This window comes from Typopeltis vanoorti, chromosome 11 (genome assembly GCF_054136105.1).
Source record: "Typopeltis vanoorti isolate ZY-2024b chromosome 11, IOZ_Tvanoo_1.0, whole genome shotgun sequence".
Taxonomy (NCBI): Eukaryota; Metazoa; Arthropoda; class Arachnida; order Uropygi; family Thelyphonidae; genus Typopeltis; species Typopeltis vanoorti.
This window is the reverse complement of record NC_143559.1, coordinates 50,647,234-50,672,870: the sequence shown is the minus strand read 5'-3', so window position 1 is coordinate 50,672,870 and position 25,637 is coordinate 50,647,234. Positions and strand designations below refer to the sequence as shown.

Genomic DNA, 25,637 nt, shown 5'->3' with positions numbered 1-25,637 from the left:
TTCTGGGTCAATAATTTTAATACCTTCATTTATTTCCCTTTTTGAAAATTAGTATTACGATAGCTGTCTTCTAGTCATCTGAAATTTCACCAGTATATTTGGTTAAAAATTTAAGCAGGAAATTGATGGAAGCAATGCCTCCATATTTTCACAAGTCCATTGGATTCAGAGAGTCTTATTTCATATATATATATATATATATATATAATAAAATAAAAATAATAACATATCTGAAAGACAAAGGATATCAATAAAAATAAATAAATAAATTTCAGAAAATCTGTGGAACAATTAAAAGGGCACTAAATAAAAAAAGCAAGACTTTAAGAGTGGCTATTACTTTATTTTATAATTACTTTATTTTATAAAGTAATGGCCACTCTCACTATATTATATGGTTCAGAAATATAGCTTGTTAAAAAGAAAGATCAAAGTAGAATAAAGCAGCAGAAATTAGAACAATTAAAGGATGCACAAAATTAGACCATATAAAAAAAGAAGGCATTAAAAGAGAGCTACATATTTATAAGCTATAAAGTTTAAATGAAAAAGATCAAAGAATATAGAGAATAAAGGAAAGAGCATATGTAGGACAGAAATATATTGGCTAGCAAATGAAGTGGATAAATATAAACCAAAGGGGAAAAAGAAGAGAGGGAAAGACCAGGCAAATGCTCAATCCTTGATGAGAAGAAGTCGTTTCATTTACAGAATAATGCAAACATAACAGTTTGAGGTATGGGCAAAGAGCAAAGTAAATTATACTATCCATAACTGGTAATTAGTTTACGGAATTAACAACGTAAATGAAGTATATTAATTAAAGGTAACTTTAATGAATCACTTCTATATTTCGGCAACGTCACATTGCCATCTTCAGGAACATAAAGATATGGTATGTGCACTCAGGAACTAACACAAAGCAAATGAGGAAGAATGCAAGAAACTAATATTGTTCCTAAAGTCCTAATGGTGCCCTCTTGCGGGCTAATTTGGTAGTCTTGGGCAAAGCAAATGAGGAAGAACGCAAGAAACTAATATTGTTCCTAAAGTCCTAATGGTGCCCTCTTGCGGGCTAATTTGGTAGTCTTGGACAAAGCAAATGAGGAAGAACGCAAGAAACTAATATTGTTCCTAAAGTCTTAATGGTGCCCTCTTGCGGGCTAATTTGGTAGTCTTGGATAGAGAGTTGATACACTAATCATTCAGCCAACTTGGCAAGCAAAGTGAAAAAACTTTCTAGAGCTAAGAACAAAGTTCTGAAAGAATAAGAAAAGAAAATGTTAATATTTGGATATTTTTTTTAATAACTAAATTAATTAAATATATGATATAAACAATCAACTGATTTGTTAATCTGCTTTGTGTTAGTTCCTGAGTGCACATAACATATCTTTATGTTCCTGAAGATGGCAATGTGACATTGCCGAAATATAGAAGTGCTTCATTAAAGTTACCTTTAATTAATATACTTCATTTACGTTGTTAATTCCGTAAACTAATTACCAGTTATGTCTAACCAACGTATAAGCCTTGCTACTAGAATTATACTATCCAATAAATTATATTCTTATTTAATTCTTTACTAAGTGTAAGCAAACAAGGGAAGTGTGTTCTGCATTATGGGATACTGGGGCAAATTGATGTGAAGTCAACACCCTCTATATAGAAGTAATCTATTTGTGAAAATATTTTACACACAACTTTGCTTACACTTGGGTAAAGGATTATAATTTGCTGGAAAGTATAATTTATAACCAATTTATGTGACTCCTCCTAATAAAGTCTGTAAACCTATATATTAATATCACAGGAGGGCTATGGATTTTTTTTTTCTTTGCATATTAATTTTCTGTAAATTGTTTTTCGGTATTTTTTATACATTTTTACCTGGTCCAGAAACCCTGCTTTAGGGGCCAAACATGGAACTTTTTCAAGATATTTCAGGCCTCCAATAAGCAGAACGGTGGTCTCACACCAGGCAATGAAACTCATCTACCACAAAGGACAATCACATACATACATCTATGTCTACAGCCTCTTGGCTAGAGAGTGGATACACTAATCATTCAGCCAACTAGGCCAGCAAAGTGAAAAAACTTTCTAGAGCTAAGAACAAAGTTCTGAAAGAACAAGAAAAGAAAATGTTAATATTCGGATATCTTTTTTAATAACTAAATTAGTTAAATATATAATATAAACAATCAACTGATTTGTTAAACCTGAATCAAGTTAACTAGGTTAAATAAAGTTTTATTTAAGAGAACAAACATGTAGCACAACTCTTTTGTACTGAAATATTTGGCTACTTCCATTAAAGTTAATGACAGTGTCTAACAACTTTGCCCTCTTGATCGTAATATCACAGATTCCATTAAAAATTAAGTTTTATTTAATACATTGTGCACTGGCTCTACTGAAAAAAATAAAATAAAAAATTACTCAAGTGTTTATATCATAAAGCATTTTAGCAAAAATTGTCTGACAAATGAATGAAAATTCAACTGGGATATGACTTTCTACATAGTGCTTATATTTTCAATTCTCCATGGAATAAGAAGAGAAAAAGACTGTATAGAAAAACGATATAAAAAAGAAGAGGAGGAAAAAAAAGAATGTATTTTATATATATATATATTTAGAAAGATATTTAATGACTAAAAAACCGAGAGTTAATTAAAATCATTAATGATAAAAAACCACAACTAGTTTCAGCTTTTTACAGCCTTCATCAGGTATCTTTTTTAGGAAGAGGAAACAATAATAAAAACTGAAGATTCTAAAAAACTGAAAAGCACAGATAAATTGCCGTACATAATTGAAATAAAAAACGTTGTATTAACGTTTATTATTAAATTTATATATATATATATATATATATATATAAACTGAAACACAGAAACTAAATAACTATATATTAACATGTAAGCTACAGTTAACTTTTTTCATTATGTAAATATTTCGTCTAATTATGTATCATAAGTATACAATTATCGAAGAACAATAAGAATTATTCACAAACTTATTGTTACTCCACGAGAATAACAATAAGAATTGAATTCAAAAAATGGTAGCATGTATGCTTAAATTGGAATCTCTCTACATATACAGTCACATGTTCATGGATTAAACCTAATGGATGGAAATTAAAACTAATTAAATTAAAATATAACAGATAAATTTGCTTAATACAATTCAGGATAACAACTTCCCAAACTTTTGGAACAGTGAGACAGTCGATCTGAATAAGATTAGGTCTATGAAGTAAGGTTTCAGCACTTTCTTTATATAAATGTTCATGTTTATATATAAATCTATGTAGTGGCTTAGCATTTTGCCATTGGATCCTGTGGTTAGAGTTTACGATTCCATATTGTGCAAGGCCAGGTTTATGAAGTTTGATAAGACAGATGTGGTCTTGATGTTTGGAGATATGTTCATTTATAGATCTTCCTGCATACTAAGACAGGTTACGAACATGGTACTTCGTATATACCAGGTAGCATCATTGGTGAGAGTTTGTCTTATGTAGAAGGTAGCAAGACATGAATTTGGTTGATGGGCTTGTAGGCAGCAATGAATTTATATTTTTTCATAATTTTTGTCACATGTTGTTTAGAAATACCTTTAATATGTGGTATAGCCTGCAAGAAACTCACAGATGGGAAGGTGCACAAGACCTTACATCCATGGCATGCAACTCATCAAAGAGATACCCCATGATAAATATGGCAGTGCAATATTTACAAAAGACAACTTAATTCCATCGTCCATTGACTCAACAAACCACAGAAACATTGAGATTATTAGAATCACATTTAAAAATATCTCAATCACCTCAGTTTATTAACCACCAGAAGAAGCTTTCTCCTTCCCTGACATCCTCCTCAATAATAATGCATGCATGACTAATGTTGTATTAGGTGACTTTAACAGCCATAGTATTAACTGGGGTTACACAAAGTCCAACGAAGATGGAGAACTTGTTGAAAAATGGGCTGAAAACTTTCCTCTAAACCTGATACATAATCCAACACTTCCTGCATCTTTCAACAGTGGCAGATGGAAGCAAGGCTATAACCCTGACCTAATATTTGTTATCTCAAAAATATCCAACATTTGTGTTAAAAAGGTTTTAAATCCCATTCCACATACTCAACATAGACCTATAATACTTCAATTCAACCCAGCCATTATGCCTAACACAGTCCCTTACAGACGACAATTTAATTTAAAATAAGCTAATTGGAAGGGTTTCACGGAAGATCTTGACTGCTCCATAGAGCCGGTCCCTCCAAACCCTCAAGAGTATCCCGAATTCATAAAAATACTGAGGAAAATCTCTACAAAACACATCCCCCCCGAGGATGCTGCACAAACTATATTCCAGGACTTTCCAGTGACATACAAGCCCAGTACTTACAACTTTATAACACCAACCCCTTCTCAGAGGAGGCTATCCAAGCAGGAGAAAAATTATGCTCCAAGATGGCAAGATGGCAGAGGAAATGTGTTCCTCGTGGAAAAAAAAAATAGAAGCCCTTGATATGACTCATAGTAGCAGAAAAGCATGGAACTTTATCAACAGAATTAGGAAGGATTTCACTAAGCCATATGAGCATCCACAGGTAACAGCTAATCAAATTGCTCAATAGCTGCTGCTGCTGAATGGAAAATTCCATAAAAAGCCCAAAAAATAAGATACTTAGAACCCCAAGTGAGGAACAAAATATGATTAACTGAGATTTCACCACCACTGAACTCAATGCTGCCATAAACCTAATAAAACCTAGAAAATCTGCAGGCCTTGATGATATCTGTAATGAACAAATTAAACATTTTGGATCCAGGACTAAAGAGTGGTTATTAAAACTATACAACACCTGCCTCAGAACCCTAAGGATAACAACTGTCTGGAGGCATGTTAAAGTGGGTGGCCTTTCTGAAACCAAAGAAAACTCCAACCGAAGCAAAAAATTACAGACCTATGTCACTACTCAGCAACCTCTTCAAAACTCTATGAATGATTAATTTTGAATAGGCTACAACCCCTAATTGAACCCCATCTTATTGCTGAGCAGGCTGGTTTTAGACCAGGCAAATCCTGTACATCATAAATTCTCAACCTCACTCAATATATAGAAAATGGTTATGAGCAAAAACTAGCCACAGGAGCAGTCTTTGTAGACCTAACTGCAGCATATGATACCATAAATCATCTCACACTCAGAAATAAAATATACAGAATAACTAGAGACTATCACCTTGTTATCCTGATCCAATCACTCTTGGAAAACAGATGCTTTTTTTGTGGACCTGGGGGGGGGGAAGAGCCACTGGCATCCCCCAGGGTGCGTTATACCCATTACTTTTCGATATTTATGTCAATGATCCCCCAATCTTTCCAGGAACTAGAAATTTTATCTATGCTGATGACCTTGCTACTCAATCAAAAAATTTTAAGTCCATTGAAACTACTCTATTACTTGCCTTAAATAGTCTAACCACATATTATAGCAGCAGTCAATTAAAACCAAACCCCTTGAAAACATAGGCTGGCCTTTTCCTTCCTTAACAATAAGGAAGTGAACAGGAAACAACAGATTTCTTGGGAAGGCTCTGATTTAGAACATTCCTGGAACCCAATCTACCTCAGCTTGACTCTCGATTGCACTCTTTCATATAAAGCACACAAAGAAAAAACGAAGGCAAAAGTGAATGCAAGAAACAACATACTAAGAAAGCTTACCTCCTCCCAATGAGGTGCAGACCCTAGCACACTGAGATCTTGTGCTGAATATGCCTGCCTGGTATGGTCCAGATCCTGCCATGCTGAAAAACTAGACCCAGCATTGAATAAAGCTGCTGCTTAATTACAGGATGCTTGAAACCAACACCACTAAAAGACCTGTATACTTTGGCTGGTATTGCACCCCCCCCCTCCTTCAATTCGAAGATCTGCATTCTCAGCGACGAAAGAAGCAGACAAATGAATGATGAATGCCACTCACTATTCTGCCAGATCACAGTGCCCCAAAGACTACGATCTCAACATAGCTTCATAGCAACTGTTGAACCATCTAAAAACCCTCCAGTGATAAGACTTCAACAATGGTTTACACTATACCCTGAGAATAATACTGCTATTCCAACAGCTGAACATCTTCCATGTGGTGCCCACTTGGCCTGGATTACTTGGAAAAGCCTCAACAGACTTCAAACAACAGGAGGCTACAAACAAAACCTCATCAAATGGAGCTACCTCACTGGCCCAGATAATTGTTAGTGTGGGACAACCCAGTCCATGGAACACCTTCTTTCTTGTCCCTTTCTTCCATCACCTTGCTCAAAAGAGGCCCTTATATCCTGCACAGAAAGAGCAACTGACTGCGCAAGATACCGGAGGAACATCTGACCATATTTATTGTATATAAGTTATGTATAGCTTCCTTTTTCATATTTTACTTATTATCCCTGTATAATTCACCTATCAAATTCAAGCTGTTCTCATTTATAATCTATCCTAATTTGTTGTAAATAATGTTGTACTACCACTTACTTACTACTGTACCACTTGTGTTTGATATGAAATAAATAACAACTCTGTATTTGCTCATTTGAAGATTTTAGTGATATCATGTACTTCTTATCTGGTTCTTTTCCCCTATTACTTTCTACTCTTTTTATAATCCCCTCTGAATTAATCCTTTAAAATATGATCACTCTCACCAAGTGGCAGAAGTGTCAATAGGATCAATATTAACAACATCTCGCGAAGTTATCACCAAATCAAAAATACTAAAGCCTCTAGAGATGCTTCAGTCACACTACTTAAGATATTTATCCTTCAGAAATTCAACAAACTTACTCTCTTTGTTTCTGTATACAATCTCCTCCTTCCATTGTATATTCCTGTAATTACAGTCTCTCATCAGGATCATCTTCTTTTTACATGCCCAACCAATTTGCCTAACAGTTCACAATCAGTGTTTTCTATAATACTAGCCTGTTAATTTCAACTTCACACCACAAAGATTCAAAATCTGTGCATGTACTTGGCAGGCACAATTCCTCTGCAATCATTAACATACACAACTATCATTAAATCATTACATGCATCTACAAATTAAATTAAAAAAAAAAAAAAAAGCAGTGATTTGCTATATGAGAGTGGTCCAGAACTTGTGTCACATGACCAGGGTATGCCAGTAGTACCTTCAATGCAAGAGGATGACAGGAAAAATTTGATTTACACTAGCTTCAGTGGATTTTAAAACTGATCATGCAGGCAACAAAATCTGCATTTAATGGTATGAATCCATTTAATATAACTATTAATTAGCCTCAATATTAATATATTCAAGAAAATTAATGAACTTGATTGATTAGTCTTAAAAACTGAACTACTATTTTCCTCAAAAATTTTATGGTCCCCTTGTTAACTATAGTCTCAATGAGAATGCATCGTACAGTGTAAAGTTATCACGTAGAGAATTCATTAAAATAAATAAATAAATAAAATTGGAGATAGAAAACTATGCCTGGCAAGAATGCCATGTTTATCTTCAAATTGTTTTGCCAAGCAATCAAATAAACTTTAAAATAATCAGAAGTGAATCTTCATAAAAAAATAAAAAGAAATTAAATAAATTATAATTTAAAAACAAGATTATAAGTTTAGACTGTAAATTAAGAAGAAAATTAATAATAAATGTGTGAAATACACTCTTATAGTCCTATAAAATGGCAATATTAATTACAGTCTTGAAGAGCAATCGACAAGCAAATATTTATACAATAAATTGCTAATGATAGTACTATAAAAACTTTAAAATAATGCTTACTCATTATCTGAATCTCTTATTAATTTCTTGTCACCCTTATCTTCAATCTTCATTATTTTTTTCTTAGCCTTAAAAATAGAATAATTACAAATAATCTCATATTTAAAACAACTTTTTTTTTGAAAATATGTCACAGTTGAAGATTTAATTAACTTAAAAAATTAGTTAGTTGGAGATATTTCACTTGGAGCCTCTTGAAGCATTGTTAGTGGAAGAACTAGAAGAACAATGAGAAAATTCAAATGTAACTGATTACCAACTTCAAGCTTAACAGACATCCTTTAACTGCATGTAGTCTAGATTTAAACTAATACTATTAGGAACAGTGGGAATGAAAACAGTTAAAAGCACTAAAAACTTACTTGATGTAAATGGAAATTCTAATTTCATAAAATTCTTGAAAATTCCATAAACATTGATATTTTAAGATGCTTTGATATAGAATGCCAAAATCCTATGATTGTTTTCCTTTCTTCTTAAATAATGTTGTGGTGCTTGCATCCTCTAGGCTAAGCTGCATGAAGATAGACTTAAGTTCAGGTCTAGTCATCAATTAGAGGAACTTTTTCTAGGCCTTTCTTCAACTGGTTCCCAAGTTAGTTGATCTCTGGCATGGGCAATGGGGGGTTTCCACCCCCCCCCCCCAGAAACTTAGGTTTTTCGTCTTGTAAACTCAAGAAAATCGACTGTAGAACCCACATTATTTCAGACAAAAACATATCCTGTTAGGGTTAAGTACCAAGAGATAGTAGCACTTGTTTGTCTGTCTCTTCATCTGTGGCTGCTTATAATTAGTGATAGTCTTGGGAAAGCTAATCTCTGATTGGCTATCAGTGAACTGCCCACTCAGTCTCCAAAATGTTAGAAAGGGTTAAAGTGCCTTGCCTACTCCCTATGAGAGAATAAAAGGCGCTAACTGATTTGATTTTTTTTTTATCTGAAATGTTTTCTGTGCTACAGTTCCTAATAGTCCTGTAGTTTTAAACTAGTAGTCACATATATTCTTACACTTAAAAGATGGCCATTATGACATGCCTTGAGATACTCGAAATAAAATATCTGAAGTGAACTAATATTTTCAGTTAATTAAATCTTCAACTTTCTCACTGTGGTATGTGCTTCCTAAATTATTATAAAGGTTGTTCTAATATAACGAAGCATGAGAACAAGAACCATTAAAATATGTAAATAAATGACGACAATGAATATAACCCTCAAAATATGATTATAACAACAACAAAAAGCAAAACACTTAATATAGACAATAATTTTGCTAGCCTTGGTAGCAGATTGAAATGCCAATTCAATCTGCTACTCAGACTGACCAAATTATTGCAACCACAGATGACGGCAAGTTTGAAATTCACAGTGGAATGAATGTTTGTGAAAGCCACCTGCTATATGCAGGTGAAACTGAATGCATTGAACACACTATTTTCTATAGTAAAAAAGTATTTCCAGTCATTCACTGGAAATATTCCACAGGAATGATTAAAAATGTGCTCGACTGCTACAACTTCACCAAACCAAAGTATGAAAGGATAGTTTTAGAGCATGTGGGGTCATTATTAATCAGCACAGCCTAAACAAAATGGCCTCAAAATTTCAATATGAATTTGTCTCATTCAATAAATTATGTATTCAAATTATCAGCCTTCAATAATGTCTTCTTAGCAACAGCTACAACTGTATATATGCAAAGCAGAACCTTCTCAATTATTTATCATTTAGGCCTGTAAGTTGTCATCTTATTAGTAGTACAACAATAAGAGGAAACAAACAAAAATAGGCAAAATAGCCATAAAAATGAATGAAAGGAAAATTTTATTCATCGCTAGGTTAAACCATAGAATATACTAATATTTGGGTTATTAATGGGGTATCGATGTGCAACATATATTCTCATGCAGCATAGCCCATTTCTGCAAATGGGACTTAGAAGTACCTGTAAACATTGCCACTACAAAAGCATTTCTCTAGTTGGAGAAAATGCTAACCAGACCTCTAGTAGTGGATGATTTTCATCGCCCATTGAAATACTGCCACCTTACTTACTGAAGGCCTGAAGTAGTTTACAGCCATGCTATGTCTGGTTGCCAGAGCAAGAGAGCTCTGGTTTCTGCCTTCCTTCTTCTTACATGCAGTAAGTGATCCTCAAGAACAGGCCAATCACACCGCAAAGGGTCCAGACCCTCCCCATTTTGATGGTACAGTAGTAAAATGGTTCTACAGGCCAATCACTAAACAGTACACTAGACTAAACTGGAGAGTAAGGAGTCAAGAGGTTTCTTGATCAACTAGTGCTAAATCCTGCTGCTGCTTATTCTTCCATGTGACTGGAAGAAAATCAAGTATGGTGGTTTCTAGGAAACCACCATACTTGATTTGTGTTGACAGACAAATTGTGTGGGTGGTATGTTTGCAAATCTTGTCACCTCTTATTGCATGCCCCTATTCCTTATTATCTCCTTTTCTCCACTTATAATGGATTACAATAAAACATAAAAACAACAAAAGGCATTAATTCTTACTAAAAAAAAAAAGTTTAGTTTCCACATACACTTCACTAACATTCATGGCCTAAATAGCAATATAAGTGACATGTACCACCATACACAGTCATCTAAATCAGAAATAGTTGTTGAAAGTTTTTTTCACTTTATAAATAAAATTAAATGATGGTTATAAATAAAATTAAAGATGCCAAGAAATTATATTCTTGTTTAATCCTTTACCCAAGTGTAAGCAAACAAAGTTTGCACATGAAGTATCATCATCATGACTAGAGTACTTATATACAGTGGCTAGTGACTTCACATTAATTGCCTAAATATCTCATAATGCAAAACACACACATCATTTTGTCTGTGTGTATAGTGCTATGTCTTATGGAAAATGTCACTATCAAGACCAGTTTCGACCTTTATTGAGGTACTGGTAAAGTGTAGGGGGATACCTCTCCAAAAACTGAGTGATCTACAAGATCACTACTGACTTGAATCACTCCAGGAGAGGAAACTCAGCAGTGGTTTCACTCAGTGACAAGTAAAAACCTGCCACTGAGCAGAAACTCTGTACTCCCCAGGAGCAACAAACCCAAAGACATGCATTATTCAAGTCATCAAATTATCGACATCCAAAAAGGTGTCCTATAATTTAATGTTTAATTATGTGCTTTGCATTATGGGACACTAAGGCAATTATAATGTGAAGTCACTAGCCTCTATATACAAGCAGCCTATTGTGATGATGATACGTTACATGCAAACTCTGTTTGCTTAACTTGGATAAAGGATTTTTTTACAAGAGAAAAGATAAAGGAATTATACAAGAGTATAATTTCTTGGCATCTTTAATTTAATTTATAACCAAGTAAAAAAAATTTCAACAACTAGCTCTAATCCAGACTATTCTAATTAATTAATTTAGCATATATGGAAATACAAGAAATCATTGAGCAAAACTATATACAGACTATATTCAGTTAACCAGTTGATGGCACTGTCTGGGGAAGTCATCACAGATATGATGTATAGTCTGCACAGCACCACACATGCAAAGGGGTGACTGTGAAATTCTCCCAAGATGAAATAGTGGACACAGTGACCTTGTCCAGTCCTAAATAGAATAATAAATCTGTTTAGCTGACTACAGAGATGTTGAGGTAGATTGAATTCTGGCAGTTTGATAGCTGGTCTGTGATCAGGTAATTTGTACTTTGTAGTTCATTCCAAAGTCTTCTCCCCCACTCCTGGGAACATCATCTGGTAATTCTACAAGCCATATTGGGAGATCTGGAGGCAAGGTGGTGTGCTGGATGTGAAGAGATATCTTGATAAATAGGAAGATACATATTATTTCTAATTTTCTTTATTTCTTTGAAGATAGCTCTCATCTGAAGCATGGAGGAATGATGTGGAAAAGCACAGGTAACCACAGAAGAGAAGTAGATTGTAAGGTATCAGAGATGGTTCTAATTGTTATATTAAACCATGCATCCACGAGAGTCATGTGATGACGTCAGTTCCAAACTGGTGAACAATACTCTGCAACAGGGAAGACTAGAGTTAGGACAGGTGTTCTAAGAGTCGAGGCATTACAACCCCAAGTTGTGCATGTCAGCTTGTTTATGTTGTTGTTCCTAGCAGATATCTTTAACTTAGTTTTTTCCCAAATGTTTTCGGTAAGTTAGAGTGTGGTCAGGTGTGACATCAAGGTGGCAAGGGTTACTTTCATTTTTTTTTACTTTATTTTTATTTTCTATGAGCTTTGTGGTTACGTAGGTGGAAAGCAGAAACAACAGCTTTGCTGGGATTAGGAGATAATCTCCAGCATTCAAAGTAATTTCGTAGTAAGCTCAGATCTTTGCTTAGTGTTTTCTCAAGGCCTTGGAAGGTACTGTCTTGGGTGGCAACAGCTATGTCATCAGCATAGATAAACTTTTGACTAGATGTTTGAGGGGTACTGCTTGTGTACAGGTTGAATAAAGCTGGAGCTAGGACAGATCATTGTGGCAATCCATCCTGTATGATAAATGTTCTGCTTTTTTTTTTTTTTTGTGTGTGTGTGTGTGTGTGTGTGAATTCAGATGAACCTTTATTTTACTATTGGAGAGCATTTGTTCTAGCAATTTCAGAGTTTTTTGGAAGTTGATTATTTTAGCTGCTTTCCATATGGTGTCATAAGCTAATGTTAGTTCTATGAAGGCAATGCCTGTTTTTATATCCTTTTCATATCCAGCTTCTAACGAGTTGTGAGGACCTGGTTGCAGCAGCTTCTGCCAGGCTTAAACAAGGCACTGCTTGTGTACAGGTTGAATAAAGCTGGAGCTAGGACAGATCATTGTGGCAATCCATCCTGTATGATAAATGTTCTGCTTTTTTTTTTTTTTTTTTTTTTTTTTGTGTGAATTCAGATGAACCTTTATTTTACTATTGGAGAGCATTTGTTCTAGCAATTTCAGAGTCTTTTTGGCAGTTGATTATTTTAGCTGCTTTCCATATGGTGTCATAAGCTAATGTCAGTTCTATGAAGGCAATGCCTGTTTTTATATCCTTTTCATATCCAGCTTCTAACGAGTTGTGAGGACCTGGTTGCAGCAGCTTCTGCCAGGCTTAAACAAGGCACTGCTTGTGTACAGGTTGAATAAAGCTGGAGCTAGGACAGATCATTGTGGCAATCCATCCTGTATGATAAATGTTCTGCTTTTTTTTTTTTTTTTTTTTTTTTTTGTGTGAATTCAGATGAACCTTTATTTTACTATTGGAGAGCATTTGTTCTAGCAATTTCAGAGTCTTTTTGGCAGTTGATTATTTTAGCTGCTTTCCATATGGTGTCATAAGCTAATGTCAGTTCTATGAAGGCAATGCCTGTTTTTATATCCTTTTCATATCCAGCTTCTAACGAGTTGTGAGGACCTGGTTGCAGCAGCTTCTGCCAGGCTTAAACAAGGCACTGCTTGTGTACAGGTTGAATAAAGCTGGAGCTAGGACAGATCATTGTGGCAATCCATCCTGTATGATAAATGTTCTGCTTTTTTTTTTTTTTTTTTTTTTTTGTGTGAATTCAGATGAACCTTTATTTTACTATTGGAGAGCATTTGTTCTAGCAATTTCAGAGTCTTTTTGGCAGTTGATTATTTTAGCTGCTTTCCATATGGTGTCATAAGCTAATGTCAGTTCTATGAAGGCAATGCCTGTTTTTATATCCTTTTCATATCCAGCTTCTAACGAGTTGTGAGGACCTGGTTGCAGCAGCTTCTGCAAGGCTTACACACTTATTCAATGGGTAAGATGGCTTCTATTTATGGAGAAATTTTAGAGAGAGGAGAATCCTTTCAAAAAGTTTATAAGGAGTGCAGAATAATGCTAGAGGACAGTAGTTATTAGTCATCAGTTGATTTATTGGGTTTTGGCAGTGCTATTATCTTCGATTTGTGCTAAAGTTTAGAAAGCTGTTCATCATTTATTATTGTGGAGAAGGAATTAGAGCCAGGATTTTGCTCTTGGGCCAAAGTAAGTCAGAAAGTCTGGAAAGATGACATCAATGGCAGGCACTTTTCATCTATTTATTGGATGTTTGCTGTTGATGTAGGACATGATAAGAAAACTTTTTTTTATAAAGACAATGCATCTCTTTTTTTGATATCTGTAGGAATTTTGGGTTTTGCTTGTGCTAAGATTTTGCAATACTGTTAAGGTGTACTTTTCCTTTAGTCCTATTTGGAGTGTTGGCACCTCCCAGTCAGTGGAGAAGTGACCAAGTCTTGCGACTTGATCTGGTAAAGTTGAGGTTGTTCATTTCTTCATGCCAGTGAGTACTTCTACCATCATCCAAGGACCTTTAGAGGAGGAAAGAAGCAGTATCTAGATGGTTCTTTTGTTCATACTCTGCCAAAAGAATATTACTTTCAGTTAACCAGCATGGTGTGTAGATTTTTCTGAATCCTCTTGGGGGTATGTTTCTTGCCAGATGCTATGAAAGGTTTAGTGAATCTTTTTTGTAGGTGGAATTATGTTAATGTTGTTTTCAATGAATTCAGTAAATTTTGACCAGTTTGCTTTTCTGAGATTCTATTGGGCTATCAGGGAATGTCTCTGATCTTCATCTTCCAGATTTAAAGGTTCAGAGCTTGCTGTCACTGAGGAGTTGCTTGCAGTCATTGTTAACATCCAATCTGTCAATTCCAAGTCTGAGTTGTCATCATTGTTGTAACCCTACAACATACTATGCGAGTTGAAATCTCCAAGAATGAGCTGGCTGAGGAAGTACAGGCCAGTCAAGTAAAGCAGGCTTATATACATTGTAGATTGAGAAGTTGTCCAGCTGGATACCAACGAAAAAGTCACTTTGTGAACAGTCCAGAGATTTGGAGATTCTTTCTATATTTAATTTTGCATAGATCACCAGGCCATGTAAACTTTCATTACATTTATCAGGGAGAAGAATGTAGCCAAGAATGGTAATATTTCCTTGTGGGGTGTGCTGAGTTTCTTGTAGGATAACAATGTCTACTTTGTGCCTGGTAAGATTATTATTTAATACTTCTGATTTGGACCTAGTGAATCCCTCTATATTGAACTAGAAAATATTCAGGCAATTTCTGATGTGTGTCCAACTCACTTTTAAGATGATTAAAGTCATTTGGGGGCTGTAGTGGCCTTTTCGAACATAGTACTCTGCCTAAGCTATGGACACAAACCAAGTTGACCCAGGTGACATTCATGCTGGTATATCTACTTTGATACTGTGTGTGCTCATTTCTTGTAGTGTCCAGGATACCATAGTTGGCATTTGGACCCTGAAGGTGAGGTATTAGTCAGAAGTTGCATTTAAATAATAAGGTATATGGGAAATATATAACTTCTGCATTACTTCAACCTTGGTATGTCCTCTGGGTCTAGCTCCTACTGATGACATTTTAATAATGTTCATCATTGGGCTTGATTCTGGGAAGTAGAGCAGATCCACTTGGTGGCAGGTTTTTGCCTGTCACTGAGTACTACAGCCAATGAGAGTCTGATGAGTTTAGGAGTGCTCCTTTTGGATTACTTAATGAGATTTAGAGTGATATTATAGATCACTCAGAGTTTTTGGAGAATGGTACCCCCAGCACCTTAACAGTACCTTAATAAAGGTTGAAACCAGTCTAGGTAGTGGCCCTTTCCATAAGATATAGTATTATACTCAGTGCATACCCAAAAAGATGTACGCTTTGCATTATGGAATACTAAGCGATTAACGTGAAGTCATTAGCCTCTATATACAAGTAGCATAGTCATGATGGCGATACTTCACATGCAAACTTTGCACTTGGATAAAGGATTAAGCAAGAATACAATTTCTTGACTTCTTTAATTTAAATCAGAAATGCTTATCCAACAGAACCCCAGTTGGTGATCTCAACAACCACTGTCCATCTCAATTGCTTAAACTATACATTACATGATTCCTTCTGCCACAAAGGTCACATCTGTGAATTCATCTAAATTGACATCCATTGTCAGAGATTGCAAAACCTCTAATCTCCCCTGTTTAATCGGCTTTGGCTCACAATTTCCTTAACAGACCAACTTTCATTTTTATCACTTTTATTTGCCATCTCTATTGTTCCCTAAACTCCAATAACCATTCTGACCTCTTCGACTATCTCTTTCTAAAGCTCAATTTTCTGTGGACTTCAATTTAATATCCACAACTCACACTGGCTTCCTTTCTCCAGTTTCACTGATTAAATAGGCAGAGATGCTAAGGGATTTAGCAGTGACCTAACACAGATCAGTCTTCTTCTTTCCTATTCCTTTTCTTTTGCCTTATGATGTCAAGGATTTTCTATTCACTTAACTGCTACTGTATTGAGGATAAAGGGGCTAGCCCTATGCCTCCTGGTGTGTCCTATGTCTGTAGATGCATGTGTTCACAGGTTACCCCCTACCTCCGCATGAGATGGGCTAACTCACCTTTAGTCGAAAGAGACAGGTAAAGGTTCCTCGTGTCACTGACAGGAATCGAACCCAGGTCTTTCCACCCAAAGGGCTTCATCTATACTGATAAGCTACGGGAGATTCTGATAGGGAGATCAATCTCCCTATCAGAATACCTCATAACCCCATTCAATCTGCCAGCATGCCTGATCTCTTCCTAACAAGTTCCCCCTTCCAAAATTTCTGTGAATGTCAATTTGTCATCTTGATAACTCAGACCACAATGCCATACAAGTCTACTTGGCCAGGGAACAACTCACTGCCCAAGAGCTCTTAGTCTCATGTTCTTTGGCATTAAAAGGATGCCAAATGACTTCTGAGTTCTATTCCTCCTTTCCATGGTCCAACTACAGCTTCAATTCTCCAAATCCAAAAAATCCACCCTGTTCAGGATAATACTGAATAACAGAAACCAATCTCACAGAAATGAAATCTTCCATCCCTCATCTAGTCAAAATTCCAGACCATTATCTGAACTTTAGTTCTCAAAAAAGCTTGTCAATACAGTACAATTGTGAAAAAAAAACTCAGCATGCCACAGCTGTAAAAAACCATCACCAAATCCAAATCAAATTTTGAAAGGGCCAAATGCTGCAAATTAGCCTTCTGGTCCACTGGTAAGACCACTGGGCATAACTTTGTGAATCCATGTCCCACCACTCTCACATTCAGATACTACCATAGTGACTTTACCCAAGGACAACTTACTGGCATCACCCTTCTCTTCCCATTTCTACATTGGTGATCAAGACAAAGTACCCCCCCCCACACACACACATATAATTATCAAGAACTGTGTACTCTATGCCATCCATAGCCTTCTGTTGAAAAGAAATCAGAAAAATCTTTAATAACCCACTGCATAAATACAAGGCATCCAATCCCGATAGCATCTTACGTACTGTGTTTAAAACCCTGTACACTATAATTAACACCTCTATTGTCCCTTCAGTCTATTCTATTGAACTAGCACCCTAAGTATGGAAACAGATTCACATTCAGTCCATTCCAAAGAAAGGTGATAAAAGTCAGCCAACAAATTACTGTCCAGCTGCTCTCACCTCTGTTCTTTCAAACTATGGCGGTCAACAGTCATATTCAACATATTCTCTGTGTTTAAAACCCTGTACACTAGAATTAACACCTCTATTGTCCCCTCAGTCTATTCTATTGAATTTAGCTATAATAGTTCTATTGAACTAGAACCTTAAGTATGGAAACAGACTCACATTCAGTGAGTCTGTTTCCATACCAAAGAATTCCAAAGAAAGGTAATAAAAGTCAGCCAACAAATTACTGTCCAGCTGCTCTCACCTCTGTTCTTTCAAACCATGGCGGTCAACAGTCATATTCTACACCACCTGTAGACCCACCAACAAATTAGTGACCAGACAAAAGCATTTGACAGGGTTTGGCATAGAGCCTACTTACTTAGCAAACTGCTGCCATTCTATGGTTTGCCTTCCACCATTTGCAATTGGCTCACTTTATCACTGGTCACTCACTATGAGTCAGTGGATAGTTTGATGTTCTCAGATTTCATTACCAATGCAGGAGTACCCCAGGGTTCTGCACTTTCACCCACTCTTCCTTCCTCCTGTATATATATAAAAAAGAAGATGGGTGGAGGCAAGAAAGGTTACTGTTTTTCCAAGATAAATTTGTTCTTCAAAATTATGTTTACATGCATATCATTGACTGATTGGAGTAAAACCCTTCACATCACCACTAACATATTTGCACCTCCACTGCAGATTATCATAATGAAATCATGATAATATTCAATGTTACAATGCAGCCTCAAAGATACCATAAAACTAAATTATAAAAAACACATTCAACACAGAAGAGATAACTGAAAGTTAGCATCAGATATTTCATACTGAAAATAACAGTACAGCTTCAGTGTGGAACAAAATAAATTTAAATGAGATGGAATATGAGGTAAAGACAGAAAATATTGTCTTTATCTTATATGAGCTAAGAGTAATATCATACAAGCTGATAACTTTTGATATTTTAAGGATGAGAATCCCCACATTTTTGGGAAGAAGAAATTTCTGATGCAAGAGATGAAAAGAATTGAACTGGGGAGTATATGAGGTGCTACCCAAAAAGTTCTGGGAATTTGACCATAAAAAAAAAAAAAAAAAAAATATATATATATATATATACACACACACTTACCCTAACTGTAAGTTTCCAACATCTCCTTTGAAGTAGCCCTCCTGGGCTACACAAATCACAGCAGCTTTTCCATGATTCCATACATCATTGGAAGTCCTCAAGTGTGATTGTATTGAGCATCTCCTGCAATTCTGCCTGGATCATCTCAATTATGTAATGACACTCATTCAGCTGGAATTTCATCTCGGGGAACAGGAAACATCACCGGGGGGGGCAAGGTCAGGTGAATGGGGGGCAAGGTCAGGTGAATGAGGGGGAGGGGAAGAGAGAGAGAGAATGATTTTCATGTTTTTGGAAGCTAGGAACTCAGCAGTCTTGGCAGAAATTTTGTAGCAATGTGCCTCATGTTCAAAACATCTGACAAAATGTGTTAAACAGTCCCATCTGACAATCCCATGATCTCACAAACATCATGGATAGTTAGCCTACAATCTGCAAAGACAGCTTTGCACACTTTTGTGAAATTTTCTGGTGATGTGCTTGCTGATGGTCATCCAGAACACTCATCATTGTCAACAGACTTTCCATCCATCCTTGAAGCATTTGTACCACAAAAAAAGTTGCTTTGGCTCACAGTGTTATCACCAAATGCTTCCTTAAGCAATCGGTGGGTTTCTGCAGCTTTTTTTTGGGGGGGGGGGGGAATAAAATTTAATACAGATTCTTTGCTCCTTAAAATTTGCCATTTCAGTTGGTGAAGTTAAAGAACCAATAAAATATGATGTTCCAAAAAATGCACGTAGTAACCCAAGAACCCAGCCTGTCAGGATGCTGGCATTCTGCTTCACATACGGTACTGCTTGCTCCTTATGGTGATGGAAGGCCACACTACAATCTGTTCATGTGCACTATCCAAATTCCCTGAACTTTTGGTAGCATCTCCTATTTGCTCAATGAGATGGCAGTTTTATAATACCAAATTTTTGATTAAGCGGTACTGGTTGGTAAGGATCATTATAACACTCTTGAAAAAGTGAGTTTCTAAACAGAAAATATCAGACAACTCTAATAACGATGATTTATTAAACAATAAAGGAACAGTAATAAATTATTGGATCATGTTTCAATAGTGAACTTTATAGCAGCAGGGTTTCTGTTAATGTAGTTCAGCTATCTGAAAATGAACTTAATAAACTCCTGGATAAAAATCCAGGATATTGTTAACTATGAGTTGGTTATGACCAACATTCCCAGGAATCCTACTAGTAAAGCGGAAATATTATTGTATAAAGTTATGAAAAAAAAAAAAAATAGCAATTCATATTAAACTTGAATGTTTAATAAACTGGCTTCTTGACACAAATGCTCACAGTGACTTGACTATAATCTACATTCCCAGGAATTAACGGGGTGCTGATGAATTAGTTTCAGACAAGCATATCAAAATGTTCATCATATAACCATCTTATTTTAGGAATGATATTAGAAAAGATTAGATGAAAATGATAAGTTTGTTTGTTTCTATCTATGAAGCATAAAATTCACCTCTGGTTTCTTCAAGCAATTCAAGTAATTTTCTGCATTGATTAACTAGTTTGATGGAATTGAATAAAATTCAATTCCATCAAACTAGTTAATCAATGCAGAAAATGAGAAGCATGATGACAGAATCTAGTTTGTTTGTTTTTTTTGTTGATAATGCTCCTTGAATAGGTATTGGATAGGTAAAAGTAGTGAGTAGTAGAATTATGTGTAGGTGTATATTAACCACATACATGTGGCTAATAACTGAAAATAAACTTAATGGAAATAATACTTGGAGAGTGAAGATGTAATACCTATACAGGTTGAAAGCAGATAGATAAAGAAAAGCCTGTTTAATGGATTTGAAGTTGTGTATAGATGCTGATTAGCTATTGCTTGTGTTTTCATATAGAGGAAAATGAAAGGTTTTATGGATGCTAGTTCTGTTAATTCGTAAACAGTGCCTATGGAATAAGCTACATTAAGGTGAAAGGCACAATCAAGACCTGTGGTAGATTTAGTGTGGCAAGTCAATGAAAGAATAGTCAAATCAGTTTAAATGCATTCTTCTGAATAGCACTGAATTTTTATGGCATTTTTGATGCACCATCCATTGTGAGAACAGCATCCTCAAATATGGCAGATGTGTATAAAGTGATTAGTATTTTTGAAAGAAATAAGGAGAACATGGTTCTGCACTCCTCCTGTTACTCTTGTGTAACTTGGTTGATGATTCTAATGATGAAAGTTTTGTGTGCTCTTATTGAGATTCCACTAACCATGCAGCTACCCATAACCTACAATCCTCTCTCATACTCTCCTCTTTCCTAGCATCAACAAAAGTTATCCAATGACTTAAGAATATTGTCCTACACAGATATATCTTGTGATACCCCACATAAACAAGATAAACTACTTAATGCTTATCTCGCGATCTATATCTTTTGACTTTAAACATTAAATAAATTCAGTGAAAAGGCAGGCAGCTATAGAAGTGGTATATAATGAAGGGCTAAAGGTAAATTAATGTTAGTGTGCATGTGTGTGTCCAATACCTCTATCATGTACTCTTCAAAAGAATGCATTGCATACATGTAATTTGGCTAACTTGTGAGGACCACCAAAATTTAGTTATGTTATTTTATTTAAATTAAGTCATGAGTTCCTCAACATTTTTATATGTCATGTTTTCAAGAAATAGTCACTTAAAGAAAAAACATAATAGAAACTTACCAATCTTCCTTTTGGCATGTCTTCCTCCTGCTCCATTAATTTTGGCAAAATTATTTTACTCTCAGCTTTCTCTTTAATGAATTCCTTTGATATTTTATCATCTCTTTTTTCTTTTATTATTATCTTTTCTTCCTTCTTTGCATTTTTCTCATCTTTTTTCTCTTTGTCCTTTTCTTTGACAAAAGTAGCAATAATCTTTTCTTTTTCTTTAAAAGTTTTTTTCTCATATTCTTCTTTATCCCGCTTTTCAGTTTCTGGTTCTTTTTTTATGCTTGACCGAGTTTCTTTTTTTTCAGGACTGTCAGTCTTTTCTCTCCTTGCATCTTCTCGAGTGCGTGCTTTTTCCACTTTAACTTTTTCTTTATCTTCATCTTTATAGCTTTCTTCTTTAAGTGGCATGGGAATTCGCCCTACTTTTCCATTTTCTTCACTATCTTCAATCTTCAATTTATCTATAATTTTCTTTCCATCCTCATTTTTCTTTTCAGAATTCTTTCTTGAATCATCAGTTCTCAACTTTTCAGATGAATTTTTTAAATCTTCAGTTCTTTTTTTTTCTGAAATTTTTTTAGACTCATCAGTCTTCTTTTCCAAAACCTTTTTGGCATCATTGTTTTTTTGTTTTTCGGCCATTTTTTTAGGATCATCTGGCTTTTGTTTCCCAGGTGCTTTTGTTATATCATCAGATTTTGGTTTATCTGATACTTTTTTAAATTCATCAGTTTTTTGCTTATCTACAATTTTTTTGGATTCATCCAGTTTTTGTTTGTCTACAATTTTTTTTGACTCATCATTCTTCGGCCTTTCTTGCACCCTTTTCAACTCATCACTTTTCTGTTTTTCTAATGTTTTCTTTGAATCCTCCATTTTCTGTTTTTCAACTGTTTTTTTTGAATCATCAGCTTTCTGTTTCTCTACAGTTTTCTTTGAGTCATCAAATTTCTGCTTTTCTACCGTTTTCTTTGAATCATCCATTTTTGGCTTCTCTTGAGTTCTCTTTGAATCTTCAATTCTCTTATCACCAACTTTCTTCACCTCCTCAGATTTTTGTTTTTCATATGTTTTTTTTGCATCATCACCCTTTTGTTTTTCTGACACTCTCTTATAATCATTAGGTTTTTGTTTTTCAGAGGCTTTTCTGGAATCCTCAAATTTCTGCCTATCAGAAGATCTTTTTATATCTTCTGTCTTTAGTTTATCAGATTGTTTTTTATTTTCTTCGGATTTTGGCTTGTCAGGAATTTTTTTTGTATCCTCATTTTTTTGCTTCTCTAAGGATTTCCTACCCTCTTCACTTTTTAAATTTTCAATCCCCTTCTTTATTTCATCTGTATTTTGCTTTTCATCTTGTTTTCTTCCATCAATGTTCCTTTGTTTATCTTCATCTCTCTTTGCATCTTCGAGTTTTTGCTTTTCTTCTTTTTTCTAAAAAATTAAATGCAAACATCTTTTTTAAAAAAAAAGGAATAATTTTTTTTTAATAATTTCAATTTTTAATTCTCAAGATCTGAAAGTATTATTTGTCAAATAAACATATAACTTTAACTGGTATGTCCTGCATCACATAAAATGAGGAAACATTAAAAATATAGATGCCTTTCATATATGAAACAAGATAATACATTATATGAATGGATGGCAATGCAAATAATTCAGTCAGTCAAATGATTTTTTTTTTTTTAACTGCAAGCAAACAACAATCTCTCACCTCCTTACTAAGAATAAATAAACAAATAAAATTATGAAGTATAATCCATAAAAATGAAATTATTATTATTATTAAGAGAGACCTCCAGGGAGTGAGGGACTCATCGAGAGAGGCCACATACTACACACACCAGCTATCATATTTATTGTTGAATTCTTGTACTCACAACACCAATGGCAATCCATTCCAATCACGCACCACCCTATGAGAGAAAAATCTAGCCCCCACCCTCTTCTTAGCAGCATTCATTCTCAGCTTCCAAGGATGACCTCTTGTCCTTTCCCCACCCTCCATATATTGAAAAATTCCATCAAACGAATAACTGTATGATCCTTTCAGAAGTTTGTAAGCCTCAATCATATTATACTTCTTTCTCCTGTTTGCTAGTGTCTGCAGTCTACAAATTCTCAATCTTTCTTAAGAGAGAAAAATCTAGCTCCCCCCCCCCCCCTCTTACCAGCTTTCAGCATATCTGCTCTCCAGCCAAAAGGCTGTAGGTTCGAATCCCACCTTGGGCATGGATGTTTGTGACTGTCTGTCACAAACATGCTGGTAGAGGACATTGGTGTAGTTGCAGTTATTGTATTTGAGTGGTGGAGCAGAGAGCTGCAGAGTAGGTGCCCTCCCTTGATGAGTCCTTGGACTCCCTGGAGGTGTCACGTAATAATAATAGTATTGCACAATCCTGATATCATTTTTAACACTCTCCTTTGCACTCTCTCCAATATATCAGAATCACAACGGAAACCTGTGCACAATAGTCCAAGTGAGGTCTTATCAAGGCCTTGTAAAGAGGCAAAATGACATCCTTATATTTACATGTGAACATTCGTTTCAGCATTGCAATTATCTTTTGAGTTGTATTTGAAATCTTTGCTATATGGCCCCTGAACTTCAATTTCCTATCTACTAACACTCCAAGATCCCTAGCCTCGTCAGTTTCTTCTAGCATAATCCCACCAATATAATACAACATTGGATATCTAATCACACCAGTCTTCTTCTTCCTAACATGGAGTTTAGGCAAGATGGCCTGTTCCAGTCTCATGCCATCTCTTTCTTGGTCTTCCGATTCTTCTTCTTTTCTCATTTATTTTATATCTGTATAATATTTTTGGTAGTCTGCTGTTGTCCATTAAATTTAAATGTTCTATCCATTTTTGTTTATACTGTCTTATGTAGTAATTAATTGGTTTTATATTCAGGGATTGTAAAATTTCTTCATTTGTTTTATGGTCTTACTTGGTATATCCAGCTGTTTTTAATTTTTCGGAGAAACTTCATTTCTGCTGTTTGAATTCGTTTTTCATCTTGCCTTTTTATGATCCATGTTTTGCTTCCATACAGCAGAGCTGGTTTTGACAAGACATCATATAATCTGATTCTAGTGTGTTTTTGCACTAGGGATCCTCTTATCCATGCTTAATATTTTATAATCCAAAACCATATTCTCCAATTTCTGCAACGGTCTACCATGCTGTATTCTTTCAAAAGCCTTAGCAAAATCCAAAAGTATGATGGTGTATCTATTTCCTGACTATTAAATTATTTAAGAAATTTACAATGTATATTGGAATATTAATTAAAAGAAACTTTAATAAATACCTCCTATATTTCGGCAATGTCACATTGACATCTTCATGGGAACATAACTATGACGCATGCATGCAGGCACTGCAAAAAAGCAAATGAGGCAGAAGAGAGAAACTACTGTTGTTCATAGAATCCTAATGGTGCCCCCTAGCAGGCTATATTGGGTTGTCTTGGCTGTTGGGCTGATGTTCTCATGATGCAAGCTTCCCAAATTTGGGACAGTCTCATGCACCCAAATTTGTTGAGGTTTGGAAAGTTTTTTTAGAGCTGCGGCTGATTCTATGAACAATCTTTCATATTTTAACTTGCTGCGGTATATTAACGTGGCATTCTTCCAATGTATTCTGTGACGGGTAACCAGAGCATGGTCTGCAAGCCCAGATGGCTGTACTGGTGAAACCGGATGTAGTCTTTGTGTTCCGAAATCCTGACATTTGCTGTCCTGCCTGTTTGGCCAAAGTAAGACAGTTTACAGCTGCAAAGGCAGCTGTAAACTGTCATATTGTTACTGTAATGCTGTAAACTGTAATATTGTTAGCAGCTGTTACTTCCCCTGGACCTACCTCGTATACCCCAGGTAGGTCTAGGTGAAGTGGTTGGTCTTTGGTGGAGTGGATAAGGGATGCCAATTTTTTATATGGTTTGTAACAAGAAGTCAGGTCACATTTTTTTTAAGATTTTGGTTATTTTTTCATAGATGCCCCGGATATAGGGAATGGTGATGGATTTAGTGTACTCTTTGTTTTGTGGTTAACTGGTTTTAATATTTTTTGGGGGTTGTAGCCATTGGCTAAGAAAGTATTAAGGATGTGGTTTAGTTCATTGTCATCTGAACAGATTAATTTTGCTCTGTTATATAGTGTTTTTATAACCCCATATTGTTGTGAGGAGGGGGAGGGATTGCAGGTGAAATGGGTGGGTTTTCTGTAAACAGAGAAAACCAAGGATCCATCAGGCTGGCGAGTGATTACAGTATCTAGGAAAGGGGGACTGTTGTTTTCCTCTTTTTCCAAGGTGAACTGGATTCTGGGGTGTTGGTTGTTTAAGTGTGTTAAGAAGGAGTGGAGTGTATCTGAGCCATGTGGCAAAATAGCGAACACATCATCAACGTAGCAAAGCCAAACA

The 25,637-nt window shown here is 35.4% G+C and overlaps 1 protein-coding gene across 2 annotated transcripts in view; it reads right to left on the bottom strand.

The window, feature by feature from the left end:
• LOC150101569 (uncharacterized) overlaps positions 1-25,637 on the bottom strand; it is a 288,212-nt gene that overhangs the window by 82,018 nt on the left and 180,557 nt on the right. For both annotated transcript variants that reach the window (XM_090400919.1, XM_090400920.1), the window contains exons 14-15: positions 21,212-22,636; positions 7,845-7,912 (exon numbers count right to left, since the gene is read on the bottom strand). In XM_090400919.1, coding sequence (XP_090257045.1) covers positions 7,845-7,912; positions 21,212-22,636 — 1,493 coding nt within the window. The remainder of the gene's footprint in view (positions 1-7,844; positions 7,913-21,211; positions 22,637-25,637) is intronic.